The sequence below is a fragment of the Leopardus geoffroyi genome, chromosome A2 (genome assembly GCF_018350155.1).
Source record: "Leopardus geoffroyi isolate Oge1 chromosome A2, O.geoffroyi_Oge1_pat1.0, whole genome shotgun sequence".
NCBI lineage: Eukaryota > Metazoa > Chordata > Mammalia > Carnivora > Felidae > Leopardus > Leopardus geoffroyi.
This window is the reverse complement of record NC_059331.1, coordinates 46,636,571-46,655,772: the sequence shown is the minus strand read 5'-3', so window position 1 is coordinate 46,655,772 and position 19,202 is coordinate 46,636,571. Positions and strand designations below refer to the sequence as shown.

Below are 19,202 nucleotides of genomic sequence, written 5' to 3'. Positions count from 1 at the left end.
CACTTACTAAAATGAGAGTCACAAGCCACTAAACTGATCTCGTGGCCCACGAATGGATCAACACTTGTTGTCTGTAAAACACTGTCCTAAAAAGGATAACCAACTGCTCAAGTTCATCTTATCCTCTCAACGAAGGCACAGCTAAACAGGTATGTTTGAAGGATAAGAAAGCTAAGGACTTGCTGAAATTCAGGACAAAGCACATTTGTCTTTTATTACGAGGGTAGAAGGTAGGAGAACAGAAACGATGGTTTCCAAGAGGTAAAACTCATTTATTATCAGTTTGATACGTTTGGGGAGTATATACAATTAAATTTTCCCTAACTCCAACTATATATAAGTACCTCAAAAAAAAAGCCAAAACTTTTGGTGAACACTAAGCTTTACTGGATTAGTTCTTCTATTCTCAGCTGAGGATCAATATTTACTATAACTGGGAAGGAATAGAGTGCTTCTGTATGCTTCTGGTATGACGTATATAACGTAATACACCCACCAATATATAAACTAACACACATGCTGTCCAAAGCTTGTAAGCTTAAATGGCAGTACTGAAAATAGCAAAATCCAGTTTTAGGTTAAGGCTAAATGAGCATTTTGAAGAGATTTCAAGCTGTTTAAGGGCACATTTCATTCTGGTAAAAAAAAAAAAAAATTACTATTTTGGAATCTTTAACAAGGTCAGAAATGCAGCCTGATGGCATTTAAACACACTCATTGTCAACTCTATGCCCACATAATGACGTGCTAATGTAGCTGACAAATAGCAGAACTGTTCTAAGTCACATGAAGAAGTATTTCAGTGGCTTTATATCCTAATGATTTGTTAGGAGAGGAGCCAGCTCAGGACCAAGTGCAGTCACTGAAATGGGATGGAGAGCCTACAGGCTTATCGACAAAGAAACAAGTGAAGACAATCCTAAAATCCATTCTCTTTCCCTGCTGTATCTCCTTATTTTCTTTCCTCCTTCTTTACTAACTTTATTTCCAAAATAGAGAGGCATTTCTATTCCACTACGGATCTAAAATGACAGGAACACTGCCCAGGACATTAATATATGAAAGCTGTTTTCGTGAAGTTACTGAAGTAATGGGCTATTCATACAATTTTTTTTTTTTTTCTCAGAAACTCCGTAGGAAAAACATAGCTACTGTATTTAGGTCACACTTCTCTCCAAATTTCCCTGTTTTCCCAAACACTGGTTTCCATAGTGATTCCCCTCTCTTCACACAGGACAAGTCTCTGGTTCCAAGTAAAAATTCTCCTAGTTGACTTTTATATACAATTACGGTTTGAGGCATGGCACGGGCACTCCCCAGGCTGGGACTTCACACTTACACTGTCTCCGATGGATCGCAGTTTGTAGAATGGCTGAATATAAAACCAGGACCCTTCATTTCCAGCTTCGTCCAAAGTCACTCTCATGGCATTCTTCTCCAGGAGCGCTGGAAGCCTCTTATTCACAGTTAGGTATTTATTACTTTTCAAATGCAGGAGCTGAAAACCCACCGAGAGAATAAGGTGAGTGCAAGCATATCTCTGAATCTCTAGGATTTCTCTCTCAGTCAGATAAATATGTATCAAACATTCCTTCCACCCCTGAGCTAACTGTGAAGTTACAGAGCCATAAAACTGCCTGAGGCAGAGAGTAATTAGAAAACAACAAAGAGCAAAAGAAGTTGAGGGAAGAAGAAATATTTTGTTTTTTCCCCTCAACATGGCCCTGGACAAGATGGATGTTGCTCAGGTCAAGCGCACCATCAGCAAGGTAAACCACTCTGCCATCTGTTAACATCTAATTCCATGTAAAGGAGCTGAGGAACTGCTATCTGAATATCCCTGACCCTAATATGGAGCTAAGGAAAGTCACCTCTGAGCACAAGAAATAGTTTAAGTGAATACCCTGTAAGGGGTAGTCATTTCATGTGGAAGAACATGGCTGCTATAAATTTCCACTTTGAATTGCTAAGCACTTAATTCTTTAGAATTAAGGGTTACAATTAAGGGTTCCCAATTAATGGGAAACAACTTGTCTCAGAGTAGGTCTACAACAAGAAGCGTTGATTAATGCTTCCCGACTTAACAGGCTGTAAGAGAAAAGGAAGGGTGAATAAAAGACTGCCAAATCCTGAAAAAATATTAAGACTGGCAGGGAACTTCATTGCCAACTGCCAATATCTCTTTTTCCTATGTCAATACATACAGTGTCTAGAATACGCCTAGACAGTCTACATTCTTCTACCAGCATTGTTGGGGTGAAGGAGTAACTTGTTCTGATTTGTGAGCCCGGCCATGATACACAGGGGAAGGTGATACCCTCTTGACATCTTCATTGTTACCCTGGTGAGTGGCCCCTGCTCCTCCACACACCTGTCCAGGTGCTGAACTCACTTGGTTTATAAACTGACATTATCTAGAGATGGATCCCAAGATCCAGGCTTTGAAGAAGGCATAATAAATAACATCAGCTAAAATGTATTCAAAGCTTACTTTGTGACAGGTACCTCTCAGTTATTCTTGGAAACAAATACCATTATTATTCCCATTTTGCTGGTAAGCAAACTGAGACATTCCATTTCTTGCTATAAATCTCACAAAATCTGAATTGGAATGCACTTAAGGGCTTACATTCTGAGCTCCTGTCCCCATCTGTCATCTTTAGTTCAAGCCATATTCTCTCATCTTACCACATCATGGAATTCTTCGCTCTGACTGTGAACACATTGGCCTGGCCCAGTAATAAAGCAGATACTGAACTCTGGGCCCACCTGGCCCCCTGTGTCCTTTCTCAGCCAGATCGAATTTGAAAGGGAGGCAGAGCGGGACTGGCAGGATTTGAAAGCCACTTTACTATTCCAGGAGACCAAATAACAAAAACCCATTTAAACATAAAACTTTGCTGTTACCCATGTGGCAATTCTAGTTTTCCCATGCTCCAGTTTATCACTGCTGTCTAATAGAAATAACAATGGGAAAGAATACCTTTGTAACCAGAAGGTTTAAATGTTAAGTAAAATCTTTCAGAGAGGGAAATAATGAAGCAAGATAACCAAATGGGTCAGGTCCTCAAAAGTTAGTAACTATTACCCTTTGTCAAAACTAGCTGGCAACTAGATTAAACAGAAAAAGGCTACATTTGGCCCTGGATATCTTCACACACTACTTTCTGCAAGGACAGACCCAGAAAGATTTTCTTAGCAAAGCCCTCAGTAGCTCTTTCCTAGATTGTGTTTTATCCCCACACCAACTCTAAAGGCACAAGGGATAAACAAGTAAACCTTGCAAACCTGTGAGACAAGACTTGAGACCTATTCACCAAATATTCTACCTGAAGGCCCAGAATTGCTCTTATTACCCCTATGACCAGCTCTTGAACCAACAGATAAAAGTTACAGGGAATCCAATTTTCACCAATAGGAAGAACTTTCAAGGAAGGCATGTGAAACAGAAGTGCAGTGGCCAGGCTGGTTTCCAGGTGGGGAAATACCCACTTAAAATATCTGCATAGAACTTAAATCACCAACTACGGGGCAGAGTAGTGGGTTCCCGCACTAACAGAAGGCCAACTCAAAAGCAAGCCCAAGAGACCAATCCACGTAAGAACAAACACTAGACCTTTTGCAACAGTCTGTCTCCATGGAGTTGGAACCTTGTCCAAACCCGATCTCACGTGCTTGTTTTTTCAGTTTTGTTCTCTGTAATGCTCCAGAGGAGAAGAGCGGCCATGACCTACCTGGATCACGTTGCCATACTGGATTACGGTCCCAAGCAATTTCCTGTTTTCCGTCTCATTCTGCTTCTTTTCCAAGTCTGCAGCATGCTACACACGGAGAAAGGAGACTGGTCACAAACAGGAAACAATGGCTTATATTTCTCCTCACTGATGCAAAACCAATGTTGCTGGTTTTATACGAGAACCACAAATATAAGCAAAATACTGTACATAAGTATGCCCTGAGGCTATGCAAAATGACCAAGGGGTTCAAGAGGCCAACCCCCTATGCCCTTGTTTTGTTGGCCTTTTTTGCTTTTTTAAAATGTATTTTTTTTTTTTTCTTTCAGGAATTCACTGACATCTGCTTAGGTTAAGACTACGTCAAAAGCTTATATATTTTTGAAAAAAATAGGGTAGGGGTGGGAGAGAATTTGCATAGCCTTTTTATGATTTGTAAAAATCCTCTTTTAAGGTTTTGCAGAAAAATAAAACTAAATTTAAATGCTGGTTTTGGGTGATTTCTGGATCTGTGTCCTGGAATGCATTATTTAATATTCATGATCCTCAGTTTCTACTTTCATAAAATGAGGATAAAAAGAGCACCTACACCTCAGAGGAATCACGTACCATTACGTCTGGTCATTGCAGCATTTATGGAGTTATTATTGTTAGACATTATTATAATTTAATTTTCATAGTAGCTTCCTGAGGGATTATTCCCATTTTAAAACTTTTTTTAATGTTTTATTTATTTTTGAGAGAGCGCAAGCAGGGAGGGGCAGAGAGAGAGGGACAGAGGATCTGAAGTGGGCTCTGGGATGACAGCAGCAACCCTGATGTGGGGCTTAAACACACCAAACACGAGATCATGATCTGAGCCCAAGTCAGACGCTCAACTGACTGAGCCACACAGGCGCCCCATCATTATCCCCATTTTAAAGAAGAGAAAACAGGCTCTAAGATTAAAGGGTTTATTCAACACTACACAGCTGGATAATGGGTACAAAAGGGATTTGTTATACTATTTACTTCTGTGTACACTTGAAATTTGGGACGCCTGGGTGGCTCAGTTGGTTAAGCTTATTACAACACTTGGTTTCAGCTCAGGTCATGATTTCATGGTTTCCGGAGTTGGGGCCCTGTGTTGGGCTCTGTACTGGCAGTGCAGAACCTGCTTGGGATTTTCTGTCTCCCTCTCTCTCTGCCCCTCCTCCACTCACGCTGTCTCTGTCTCTTTCAAAATAAATAAACAAAATTTTTAAAAAATAAATATAAGATAAAAATCACACATCTATATTGCAGTGTAAGTGCACACAGAAGCACACATACACACAATGGAGTGTTCCTCAGCCATTACAAAGAATGAGATCCCGCTATTTGTGGCAACATGGGTGAACCTAGGGTGTTGAGGGTGAACCTCAACAAAAAAAGCACAAAGAGACCCATCAATAAGGGCAACAAAGTGGTAGTAGCCAGAAGGGAGAGGGTGAGGGGTAGACAAAGTGAACGAAGAGGACTGGGAAGTAGAGGCCTCCAGTTACGGAATGAGTAAGTCATGGGGATGAAGGGCACAGCTCAGGGAATATAATCATCGATATTGTAATAGTATAGTAAGGGGACAGATGGTAGCTACACTTACAGTGGGCATAACATACGGACTTGTCAAATCATGATGTTGTACACCTGAAGTAATATAACATTGCATGCTAATTACCCTTCAATTTAAAACAATTATAAAATAATATTGGATATTTTTAAAAATCACAAAGCTACTAAGTAGCAGAGGTAATTCTCAAACCCACATTTGGATTAACTACAAATCTGTAGTTACAAACGGGACTGGGAGACATTACCAGTCCAAATATGGCATACTAGAGAACCAGGTAAAGCTGAAGAGAGGGTTCCTGAATAGTCTGCCAGGGCCATCAACATGAATATTTTTTTCTTCATTTATTTGTACAACGGAGAAAGCACTGTTATCCTATTATAACCATGTTGAAGGCGAACTAGTTTTGCCCTAGGCAACAAAGAAACTGTTGATAGCAGCCTTTTCCCCCAAACCTAGACTCGGTCAAACAGAAGTACATTAAGAAGGAACAAATTCAGTATCTGATGGGTAATAAAACCCCGGTGACCAGTTGTAAATTTCAGAACACTTTCCATTGTTCTCTTCCTGGAGTTTCCCCTTCCTTGAGGCCAGATGCCAATGAGTTAAAGGGCCTCTTTCCCAAGGAACAGTCTGCATTTTCATAGGACCCTTCTGGGCTTGGGCTTGGTCCCACACATACTAGCTTTATCATGTTGGCCAGGTTACTTCATCTCACCAAGCCTTCTTGTTCAATATTCTTATTCACAAAATGGGGACAAAAGCAAGTCTTTCCGGGCAGATGTGAAGATTAGAGAAAATAAACTCAATAAATTCTAACCATCATTATTATACGTAAGGTTCTAAAGTTAAGAAATGTTCTAACAATGAGAATTTCAACTGGTGAAGTAAGTTGGCTGGGTGAAGGATCTCTCCATTTCCTTCAAATTCAGCGTCTGCTCCACCTCTACCTTGAATGTAGGTATTTTTAGCAAAGTATGTCTTTTGACAAAAATAAGCTGCAGAAAGCAATTGTAAACCAAAAAGAAACCCGTGTTGCAGGAGAGAATGATCTGCCTGTATCAGTGTAAATCACTTTAAGTTTCTCACATCTGTCTCAACCCCGTACAACAATGGTCCATTCAGAGGCTTCCTACCTTCCCTCTCTCTCCTAGAATTAGTTACCAGCCTGCTCTTCTCAGTTACACAATGATAAAATCCACTGGGTTCAAGACACATCCAGAAATAATACCCGTGTGGATGAGATGGTAATCCTAGGCATCCAAACTGCTTCAGCACTATTCTCAGCTCTCCCTTCCCCTGCATCCACATCCTCCCTTCATTTCCTCCCACCTTCTGTTCTGCTTAGTTTCATGCCTGTGCGGCACCCTTCCAGAGATCTCTACAGTATCCACAGGTTCAGTAGGTAGTTTCCCAAACACAATATTGCACTGAATCCACTTGGAAGGAAGGTTTATACTTTTTAGAGAGACATTTGTTCTTTCTGCTAAGTAGTTGTCTCAGCTAATATGGACAAGAAATTCAAGAAAAAAATGTCAAAGTGGGAAAAATCAATACCTTCAGTAAAATAAAATTTAACATTTTCCAACATAGTTTTTGTCTACTCAAAACCCCACAGTAAATTTTCATCTTTAGTAAATCACAAAGCCGTGTTTCTTGGATTTAAAATGATGTAAAGATTACTGTTTAGGAGAGAAAATTCTCATGGGCATTCCTCTTACTTTTAATTTCCAGTGGCCTCAGTTTAAGTAGCACCAATCTAAAATACTAAGTTCCTACCTATGCCTAGATGGAGTACAAAAGTGGTAACTCAGTGTTTGCTGGCACATCTAAAAACAAGCATCAAGTTAGTCATGAAGAAGGCATTTTTCCATATGAAAAATCAATTAAATACCACCACTTTCACAGATTCAAGGGCATTTGTCTAAAAATATATAAAAAGTACAATTAGAAAATTATATTGGAAAATAAATACCTAACAACCTCACTTAAAATACCCAAAGTCACATCTCTAATTCTGTTTAAAAGATTTAATGATAACCAAGCCTAGGTAAGTATTAAATGAACCAATGCATTAACCTTATGAACCATTCAAAAAATTTACTTTTTCTATAAGCACTCTTTGTTTAAGGAGAAAAGTGTCCAATTTATATTACTTTTTGCTAAATACATAAAATACCAAATGTATTCATTTGAGTTCACCCATCAGTCCTTAGCTAACTGCTTCCACAAGCCAAATTAGAGTTTTAGACAAAAATAACCTTCATGATTTTTAGGTTCAACAGGTAAGGCACAGATTGCTACAAAGATAGTAAGGTACTAACTATACCTGGGCCCACTGATTAAGGTTGCTTCACCCTTGCACAGAGTGAAATTTTGTCTGTTAAATCCTTTATGTAAATTCTAAGAAATGGCCCACACTGTAAGATGGTAAACCGATAAATGTATCTAAAGGATAACCTGGCAATGTCGCTCAGAAAGTTTTTCAATGGGTTCAACTTTGATTTACCAATTCCATTTCCAGAAGTTTCTCCTTAAAAGATAACCTTGCACAGACATCAGTCCATAACAACTAGTTTTGACACTGTAAAAACTCAGAATTCTGAATACAACACAGCGCACAAGGATTGGCTATCTAGAATTAAAGTACTGGAGTACAATGGAGGAACCATGTAATCATTACAATGAAGGTAAAAGATTCTTACTCATTCATAACATATTAAGTGAATAAAACAAAGTTAAAGAAGGAGAATACAGTATGTTCCCATTGATAGTTCCAAATGTAGAAATACAGGAATATAATAGGGGGTGGATGGGGGGACACACCAAATAAAAACCAACATTATAGTTGAGGATTAAGATTTAGGGATTACATTATTTCTTCCCCTTTTCTTACTCATGTATATTTTGGAATTATTTGTCTTTAACACTCGTGTATGTTATTTCTTCAAAAACCTCTTCATTGTATCTCTGGGACAAATAGCCTGGATTTTTTAAAAAGCCATCTTAAATGTGTTCTTTTTCAATGTTTAAAACCTATTTAAATACCTGTTGCTCTTTTCCCTAACACACTAGGTTGAGGACTGTTTTGTTCTGAGGAAGAAATCACACTTAATGCTACGGCCTCTATCTCCATGGTTCATCATGGATACTACCATGCTCCCTAAGCAACATCAAGGTCACCCCATCATAGCCACCTGTTACTTTATTTCACAAACAGACAAACCATTATTCAATTACTACAGAAAGGTCACAGGAACAGTGGGGAGAGGTTATTTAAGGTCAAAAATCCCTGAACCATGTAATAAGACAAGGAAGATAAGGAATTAAGGCTTCTGAAAACAAGCAATACAAGACTCAGGCTTCTGAAGACAGGAGATGGGTCACTCTTCGGGTTCTTCCTAGCTTGCCCAAACTATGACTTAATGTAATTGACTGTTTTTCAGAACCAAAACAATGTCAGTCAAAATGCTGTCAGCAAACAGTAGTCAAAGCCTGTAGAGCACATTATATGATGTGCAGGTAGGAGAAGCTCCTTTTGCCAAGAGACTTTTGAGAAATCATGAGCAGACAAGTTAGAATCCAGTTAGTGCTGTAGAGGGAATGAACACACAGTATTCAGCCACTAGATGTCATTCTCCTTCAGAATGCTGTTTCTATGTGGCTCATCCTAGTCAAAGGGAAGTCAAGTGGTCTAGACAACTAATTCCTTAAATGGCATTAATTTAAAATAATCTGACCTTTGATTGGGGTACTGCACAGTAGTTGACAAAAATAAAAATGAAAACTCAATGGAGACTGGCCATTAACCCCCAAAGGCAAGTGGCTACCCAAAATACAACATTTTTAATGACTGAACTAAGACATGTACATGACTTTCAGACACTGGGTGGGGGTCGGGGTGGGGGTGGGGAGGTCCAAATAAGCAATAAAAGTAGGAAATGCACAAAGTCAACACCCAAGCCACATCAGGAATCCCAAATCAGGAAAAAGTATTGGTTTCCTTTTAAAAAATATAAAGAATCAACAGCATGAAAAAAATAATTGTGTTTTTTTTTTTGTCAAATAAGGAGTTCAGAGTTCTTGCTCACCTTGAGGATTACGTTTTCTCAAACGTAATGTGCAGTTTTTTTTCACAGTTCATTCATGGGAAGGAGCATTGCACGGAATTTCCATTGAAAGGAAACATAATACATATCACAGGTTGCAAACAGCTGACTAAAGAACCCCACTCAGCTTGAGACATTATTGTGCTGAATGCATGCTTTAAACTATAATTGAATTAGTTGCTGACATTTTTAAAAAACTGAGATAATAGACATAAAGCATGAATTTGTAGCTTCTCTTGAGAAAGCAGAAGATGTGGCAGCAGCTCTGAGCCCACCTTCCCACACAGCAACAGCAGGGGAGTGTATCTGCCCCCTGTGGACCCACACACACGCACACTCCACTTAGCAACCAGGCCCACCAAGTTCCCTTTACTCCGGTTGATTATGTTTCCTGCATGATCAAGAGGAATCTTAATTTACAACCCCTGCTGTAAAAAGCATAGGAGAAGGAAGGTTTTGAGATGTCCTAATAAGATCTCATTGAACAGAATGATTTTCCTTCCAGAAAAAGAAAGGCGGAACAACAGAAGATGCACTTCTTGCAAGATAACCCCACAGGTATAAGCACTAAATAGCTCACATTAGAGACGTGAAAGATTAAACAAACCCATTCAACTGGATTCCTCAGTCCCAGATACAGACTTTAGGAGGACCCTGGGTCATCACAGTGGTGAGGGGCAGTGGGGGGCACTACTGATGTTGAGTGGACAGGAGCTAGGAATGCTGGGTGCCCTGAAATGCATGGTAAAGTCTCATTCATCCCGTACAATGTTATGTCTGATTGACATTCCCATGGGTTAAAAGGTGGTCTGCAATTTCTGGGTCTAGCCCCTAACTCCCCTTTACAGATCAACACAAAGTACAGTTTTATATGGTCTAATTACTACCATTAATACATTTAAGCAAAATGCAAGTCCTATTTAATAACAGGAAGAGTACACTTTGTACTCTTCCTAACACTGCCAAGGGCTGCTGACCATTTTGGAAAATCACATTACGAAAAGCATGCTTTCTGGTGGCCAGCACTACACACCTACCTGAGTCACCATCTTTGGCTGCCTCATGCATAGAGTTTATACAAATAGGTGAGAGCATTTATTTCCTTAAATCCTCTAGAATAATTGTGCCTGAGCATTAATTTACCAGAGCACACCATTATAATATTTATTACTTTCCTGTTATTTCTCCTTTTTTAAAAAACTGGTATCTTCAGGGGTGTCTGGGTGGCTTGGTTAAGCGTCCAACTTCGGCTCAGGTCATGATCTCATGGTCCATGGGTTCCAGCCCCGCATCAGGCTCTGTGCTGACAGCTCAGAGCCTGGAGACTGCTTCAGATTCTTTGTTTCCCTCTTGCTCTGCCCCTCCCGTGCCACTCCCACCTCCCCTGTCTCCCGCACGCGCGCGTGCACGCGCCCTCAAAAATACACATTAAAAAAACACTGGTATCTTCAGAGGTTGCATTATTTATGAATGTTACTTCCTGTTCATAAAATTACATAATATTTTCTCTTAAGAGGGAGCAATCAGTCTGCTGAGGTTGAGAACGTCGGCCCTGAAACCATGAAAATAATGATGCAATTCCTGAAGTATTCACAACAATCTCTTTGTGCTCTTTCTTCTACTCTCTGACTCCCACAGATGCCTCACATTGAGACTCATCATTTCCTCCTCTGGGAGGCCCTCCCTGACTACCATATCGCTACTGCTTATTCACAAAGATGGATTTGGGTGCCCCTTCTAAGTGTTTCCACAACCTCCTGGGGGCTTTTAGGTTCACCCTGTAAGAGTACTTGCCATGGTGCCTTGTCACCACCTCTTTGTTCTTGATTAGCTATTGAGCTCCCAAAGGGTTCAAATACTATCACAGTTTCATTACCATCACCTAGCACAGTGCTCATTTATTCAGCAAGTATTTCTTGAGCACCTACTACATACCAGACACTATTCTAAGCACTGGGGATACAGTGGTGATCAAGCCAGCCATTGTTCCTCATCTTGTGGAGCTGTCATTATAATGAGTGAGACAGGGAAGAGTGCTGAGAAAAATCCGAAGACAGGAAAGCAAGCAGGGCATCACTTAGATAAGGAAGTGAGGAGAGGCCTCACTGAGGTAACACTTAAAACAGAGATATGAAGGAGACAAAGGTCTTAACTTAGGAAGAGTGAGGGGAAGAATGTTCTAAGAATAAACAGAAAGCACAAAAGTAGCAAAGTTGTTGGAGCATCTGACTTGTGATTTTGGCTCAGATGATGATCTCACGGTTTTTCTGTCTGAGCCCCGCATCATGCTCTGCACTGACAGTGTGGAGCCTGCTTGAGATTCTCTCTCTCCCTCTCTCTTCTCTCAAAATAAATACATAAACTTAAAAAAAAAAAATCTGTAAGAGTCTGTGGTGCTCAAAACAATAAAGTGAAATAAAGCCAGTGGAGCACAATGAGTGTAGTTCAGAAGCCTCAAAGGAGAAAGCACGGTCCAGCAGGCACAAAGTCTCGATTTCATTTTAAGTGCAACAGGAGTGACTGCCTGCGTGCTCTCACAGGGTACAACAAGCTCGCCGAGGCTGGGAACCAGGTCTTTCCAGCATACCTAGAGTACCTAACACCCACCTAACATGGTATCACTGAATAAAGACGGTCCTCCACATGTCCCTTCCCTTACCAAATGCAGCTGGTGGTGACTCTGTCATATGTTAGTCCAGGAGACCCAGTGTGACACATGACCTGGCAAGTTCCATGGTGCTCATAGATACTCTATGTCTTCAACTGTTATCACTAAGTCGCAATAAAGACTTTTTTTTCATTCTGTTGGTAAATATTTGAGTGCCAACTACATATTGTAGGCACAAAGGATACAGCAATGAGCAAATCTGATACAAATCTGTGTCCTCAGGTAGTTTACATACTAGTGGCGGTAGCCAGCTGATAAATTAGAAAGATCATGATAAACAACACTGAGAAAAACAAAGCAGGAAAATCCTGGGATAGAAAATGCGTTGCAATTTTAATACCACTACATTGGATATATGTCATGTCCTTCTTCTAAACACCTCCAAGTAGTTCCACACAAATTAGCCTCACAGAAGAATTAGGTCATCTAGATACTAGACACTAAAAAAACTATGTCATCATTTTACAGATGGATAAACATGCGCAGAGAGGCTCAAAAACTTGCTTATGGTCACACAGCACATTAACAGTGGAATACACTTCTCTCTTATATGCCAAGATAATAGTCAGGATCAATACAATGGTAATAGCTAAAATTTATTAAGCACTTACTACATTCCAGGCACTGTTCATGTAACTTTTATGTTTCATTTCATGTTTGATTTCATTTCACAAAAGTCTCCTGGTGTGGATATTACCATTCCCTTTTTATAAGCAGGGAATGGCACCAAATAGCTAATTAACGTCCCCAAGATCAGCATTTGGTGAGTGATGCAGCCAGAATTTGCTTCCAGAACTTATGCTCATAACCAGTACTGTAGCCAGTCATCTGAGAAGTGGAATGGCTAAGCAGAGAGTAACTCTCAAGATATCTCAGGCTATGACATTTCTCTCCTTAGGGTCAAGCTCCCCTTTATCCCTTTCACAAAGGTCATATGAAAGCCAGTACCTAGAGCTGAGGGGTTGTAACGCTAACCCATTTCGCTCAGACACTACCCAGTGGCCACTCCAAAGACCCTCCTCATGGAGAGACCCCTCGCAATACATACGTGCAGTTTGTTGAGCAGCACTGCATCGGTTGTACTGTTGGCCCCTGGCTTGGCAGCTTTCCAGAACTGCTTCTGGGCAGAGTAGCGATTCATGGGACATAGCTTAAAGAGGCAATCTAGAAGTGAAACAAACAAAAATGTTTTTGAGGAAGTATATGCATTCAACGTATGAAAAAGCTTTGCCCTTTTATTCATACAAGGCATTACAGATTATATGTAAGTATAAATGACAAGTTACAAGATCCTTTTGGGAACCTCTCCTTTGACCTTTAATCCTCACCACCACAATGGTGGTGCCAATGAGGAAACTGAGGCTTTTAGAAATTAAGTTAATTCATTTGCCATTGTCACCCAGCCAGTTAGTGGCAGAGCTAGGACTCAGAGTCCAGGGCTCTTAAAGCTACCCCCGCCCCCCCCCCCAGTCATCTCCTTTCCTTCATGATGGACAGCTAGAAGGACAGACATCCTAGTTATATGCAACAACACAAGCATTTTCATTTGTAAATACAACTCTCTTCAATCCAACCACACTTAAAAAAAATACTACAGAAGTCTTTTTGCAGAGACTTCCTAGGGCAGTGGTCTCTTGAACACCACGTACTAGATGATTCTCGGGAGAACAGAACATCTGGGGGTTGTGCTGAGGCAGTACATGCCCTTGTCTCTCAGCATCGGCGCATCACAATGTGCTCCCATTTAGGTATGCCTGGGCTCACGCGACTTTGTATATTGTCCTAGGTGGTGCAACTGACCCTCACAAAATAGACTAGCGGCTTCAAAATATTTCTGCCAAGATATCCAAACATCGAATGCAAACCCCACAAATGAAAAAATGGCACAATCAACCATCCTCATGTTCCTCTTGTGAGCCACGACAGAGAGAAAATAATGATGATCTAAAAAAACAAAAACACCTAACATCACCTAGATAATAAAAATGATAAAAAACCATTTAAAGTATTGTCTCTAATTATTAGCCTTACCCTACAGCACTTCTGTGCCTTACAGTATGATAATCATAACAGGATAATCATGATTGACAGGATACTACACTATTATTTACTCTTTTCATCAATGTCTATTTTCCTGCTTATTTTTACAGTATATACAATATATTAGTACAGTGACACATACATAAAACTTTTACATATATACATACACATAGTTTAGGGGTGTATTTGCTGAATTTTTTGACAGGGATATGCCACCAATAAAGTTTAGAAATAATTGTTCTTAAAAAAAAAAAAGAAAGACTTTTGGGATGAGCACTGGGAGCTGTATGGAAACCAATTTGACAATAAACTTCATATATTGAAAAAAAATAGGCAGAAGAGAGAAGAATCAGAAAAAAAAAAAAAAGAAAGAATTGCTCTTGAAAACACTAATAGTGACACCTATTCCCTGAGAAATGTACATACTGACATACTTAGGTTTTCAAATGGTTAAGTATTTATACAGTACAATCAGTAACTTTGGAATGAAAACCCAGATTTGGAAAAATTATACCCTGAAGTATTTCAGAACAAGCTTCTAAGGAAATTCAGCCTACTAACCACACACTTACTCTCGTCTGTTCACTAAAACAGATTTTCTTAAAGGAACTTGAACAATATCGAGTTTTTGTAGTTCCCAACTAACTCTCTCACAGGAACAAAAATTCATTTGCTATCAAGTACGCAGACACTAGGACTTTGCTCTAAGTCAGACCACCATTTCTTTTAGTTGTGATCAGTGAATTTTTACCAATTACTGCACAAATACAGTGTGGAGGAAAAAATAAAACATTATTCAACCATAGAAATAAAAAGTATTTTCTGTTCTGTAATCTTCATCACTAAATATTTCTATATAGTCATAAGCAGTTATAAGGTATATACATACTCATCAAGAATATAAAGTAATCATCAATCAAAGTAATCATTAGAGCATATGAAAGATGCCATCTAGATCTTTAGAAAACAAAAGACAACACAGGTAACTTGTTAAAAATAGAGCTACTGGCCCCACCTTTTATGAAAGCCACAGGTCACTGTTACTGTATCAATGGCCACTTAATGACATCATTGAGACAGTATTCCTACCAGTCTGACATATGTGAACCCACTATTTACCCCATGAACAATTACACACAACCACGAGACTATTGGTTAGCTGTTAAGGTCCTTTCTTTGGCACAGAATAGAGAGTGGGCAAAGAGTGGACTGAGCAAGGGTGACTTCCTTGATAATCACAGGACTTAAAAAAGGCATTCAAAACATGTATGCCGTTGGTATTAATATTTCACACAGGACTTACTATATGGACCAAACAGAGTAAATAAACAGTTTTAAATTTCATCAATAATGAGAGTACAACGGACTTTTTCCTCCAACAAACTTCACCTGATAATAACTAAATGGTATGAATTGCAAACAAAAGAATTTAAGTTGATTTTAGGAACAATCAGAATGGAACCATAATGTCAATGGATTAACATGCAATGGAAAGAACTATTCTACAATGTTCAAGGGACAGCCAAGTCAAACACCCCACATGACAAGTAAGTGGGTCACAACACAGGCTCAAAACTTCAGATGACTTTACATTCACCTAGGATAAGAGTGTAAATTAAACACTATCAATGCAACCAAAGCCTTGCCATGACTTCCACACCAACTATTTTCCTTGGACAAAACAATGCATTGCAATGGATTAAGCCTATTTACAACCAATCAGCTATGTAAACATAAGAGATGCTAACAAACTAGTAACGGAACCAAATTAGCCTTGCTGATTTTGTCCTGTCTTGCCAGTTGCTTAGCAACTGATTCAAAGAGAAAATTAAATTAAGCAATTCAAATGTGATGTTAAACTAACCTTCCAAAATTCTGCAAGTCAGCGGCTCCACATTGCCCTTTGCTATTTGGATGGCACAGCAAGACAAAATTAAAGTTCCACTGGATCTTAATACTGGGCTAAGTACAGAAATACACAAATGCAGGAAATCCAGTAGAAAAAAAAAAATATATATATATATAAAGTACATATTTGAGGGAAGTGTGTATATATATATACACACACACATATATATACACACACGCATGTACACACAGAGTAGTTTGATCTCACCCCAAGGAAATGCCACAAAGAATACCTTATGTGACAACTGTTATTTTAAGCCTTTGAAGAATAAACTAAATTAAGCTTTCAAAAAATTACTCCTGAATATTCCTAAGCTTTAGCAGATGCCATGCTGGGCTAGCACAGAAGTTAGCTAAAAAGAGAGCTGGGTTAAGTGAGAAAGGGCTGAGTGGGCTGGAACCCATGGCCATGGGTGATGTTCCATGGTTTAAACAGCATCCCAGAACTTGGTGGGAGGGAGAACATTCAACAGCCTGAAGATTCATCAACTATGAAATGAGCACTTATGGTACAGTTAAGAGAAGAGGAAGTCAAGAGGAGCCACAGGTGTGCCCCAGAGTCCCTGGGGGAGTGAAAAAGCAAAGAAGCGCACCCAGATAGAGTCACATTAAAGACTAAGTCACATAACAAAGGCTACCAGAAGAACAGACGAAACCCACTGTCTCCATACCACCCTCCAGAACAAAAGGTTCCTGAGTGCAGAGATTTTTGTCCGTTCTCCAAGCACTTGTAATTCAGGGCCTAGGAATACAGAAGGAGCGCAGTGATGGTTGCTGAATTAGTGACCGGATTGTGCTGTAATCTCTACAGCTCCCCAAGTGGGGGCAGGTATGTCCTCTCAAGATACCTCCAGCTCTAAGTCCCCATGCATCTATTCACCGATTCAATTACTATTTATTAAAATGCCTACTGTGTGTTGGGTGTGGTATCGGGTGCTGAAAATAAAACACTGAACCCAACTCACACGTTTCTTAGTACAATTCTAATGATAGCAAAAAAACTAAAGACACGAGTTGAACTACATCAAGTCAAAGAGTACAACAGAGGATTTATGTACTAATAAGAATTATATGCTGACACAATGTGGCTGGTATACAGCAGCAGCCTTTTACACAGGGCCGTGGGGTTGGGCAACTCCAGCAGAGGGGCACCTGACAGACAGCTCAAGGGTGTGAAGGAGCCACGTTGATAAACATCTGGAGGCATAGCCTTCCAACGGGAAAGACTAGCAAGCACAATGGCCCTTGAAAGAAATTTTGACATGGTTACGTAAAAAATAGAAAAAAAACAGCCTGAAGGGTACTGGGCAAAAGGGAGTTACAAGAGATGTGGCCAGAGAAGCAGGCAGAAGTTCCATCATGCAGGGTCATGTAGACCCTGGCGAAGCAGGGAATAGTTATTTCTAAAAGCAGTGAGAAGCTACCCCAGGACTTTAAGCAGAGAACCTGGCAAGGGGGCTTTTTTCTTGTTTTTTTGTTGGTTTTTTTTGGTGGTGGTGGTGGTGTCAGTGCCCACCAAGAAAGGTTGAGGCGAGGGAGGAGCGGCTTTGGGGAGAGAGGTAGAAATCAGTAATTTTAGCTATGCTTAGTTTGAAGTGCCTATGAAACATCCAAGCTGAAATGTTGAGTAAGCCATCCATCAACTAGCAGGTTGGAAATACAGGAGTTATTTAAGGAGTGAGGGTGGGGCGGTGGGGGGCAGAAGAAGGATGGTAATACTGAAGAGGAGAAAACTTGAGGATGTCAGCATTACAAATACAACATGGCTATCCATCTGCAACTAGACAGGGCAGAATAAAGACCCTTCCTCCCGCTTTCCCTCCCTCCAGAAGAGGGAATCTCTCAAGAATAAATAAACATTAACAAAATTTTTTTAAAAAGAGATACATATCATCTAGAAATACAGGGGTAAATGTCAGTAGAAAATGTTAAAACATTTTAAATTGTTGCCTCTGGAAAGTGGAAGGCTTGAGGTGTCAGACATAGAATTGTTAGTTTTATTCAGCATTTTATCAGTATTTGAACTTTTTGAGGTGAAATTCACATATCATTAATATTAGCCATTTTACTTTTACTTTTTAACTTTTTAATTTTTTATTATTTTTTAATGTTTTATTCAGTTTTGAGAGAGAGAGGGGGAGAGGGAGACAGGGAGAGGGAGTGGGACAGAGAGAGGGGGAGAGAGGGAGAGAGAAGGAGAGACAGAGAGCCTGCAAGCAGGGGAGGGGCAGACAGAGACAGAGACACAGACTCTGAAGCAGGCTCCAGGCTCTGAGCTGAGAGCACAGAGTCCCACACAGGGCTTGAACTCAAGAACCGCAAGATCATGACCTGAGCTGAAGTTGGTTGCTTAACCAACTAAGCCACCCAATTAAGGTGCCCCTTCATTTTATTTTTTAAAGATGTTATTTTTTAAGTAATCGCTATACCCAACATGAGGCTTCAATTCACAACCCCAAGAACAAGAGTCGCATGCTCTACCAACTGAACCAGCCAGACGCCCCAAAATTAACCATTTTAAAGTAAACAATTCAGTGGCGTTTAGAACATCATCATGTTGTGCAACCACCACCACTGCCTAGGTCCAAAACACTGTCATCACCCACAAAAGAAAACCCTGTATCTATGACGTTCATTCCCACCTCCAGGATTTCACTTTTTAAAGAAGGTGCACATACCATTGAAAATATTTAACTTTTTTAAACAACCTTTTTGTACTCAAAGGCATTTCAGTTTTTACTGACTTATCACTTTGCAACCAAATGACAAAAGGCAACAAGCTGGATAATGCCACAGATCAGTGGAGATGTGGAAACCTTTCTGCACTGTTGAGAGATAGGCAAACTAGTGAAACTAGGGATGAGTAAAGTTACGTAGATACATAGAACCTGTAACATATAATCTGGCAATTCTGCTACTGGGCATACATTCCAAGGACATCTCCCACAGGCCCTCAGGTCTCCCACTTGAAGGAGGAGGTCTCAGCAAAGACAGCCACGAGAAGGCACACCTGCTCTTAGCTGTACTGTCCTAGAAGGAACACAAAACCTGTATCACCAGTCATCAGTGATAACCAAACACATGACCCCACCAAGATATAAGGAGCTAAAAAATGCAGTTCAGATGAGTGCCAAGAAAGAAGGAGTTTGCTGTAT

General features: G+C 40.0%; 1 protein-coding gene across 6 annotated transcripts in view; it reads right to left on the bottom strand.

The window, feature by feature from the left end:
* The window catches only part of ITPR1 (inositol 1,4,5-trisphosphate receptor type 1), a 328,400-nt gene that overhangs the window by 195,891 nt on the left and 113,307 nt on the right, over positions 1-19,202 (bottom strand). For all 6 annotated transcript variants that reach the window (XM_045493609.1, XM_045493610.1, XM_045493612.1 and 3 more), the window contains exons 5-7: positions 13,148-13,263; positions 3,735-3,821; positions 1,340-1,498 (exon numbers count right to left, since the gene is read on the bottom strand). In XM_045493609.1, the coding sequence (XP_045349565.1) occupies positions 1,340-1,498; positions 3,735-3,821; positions 13,148-13,263 (362 nt within the window). The remainder of the gene's footprint in view (positions 1-1,339; positions 1,499-3,734; positions 3,822-13,147; positions 13,264-19,202) is intronic.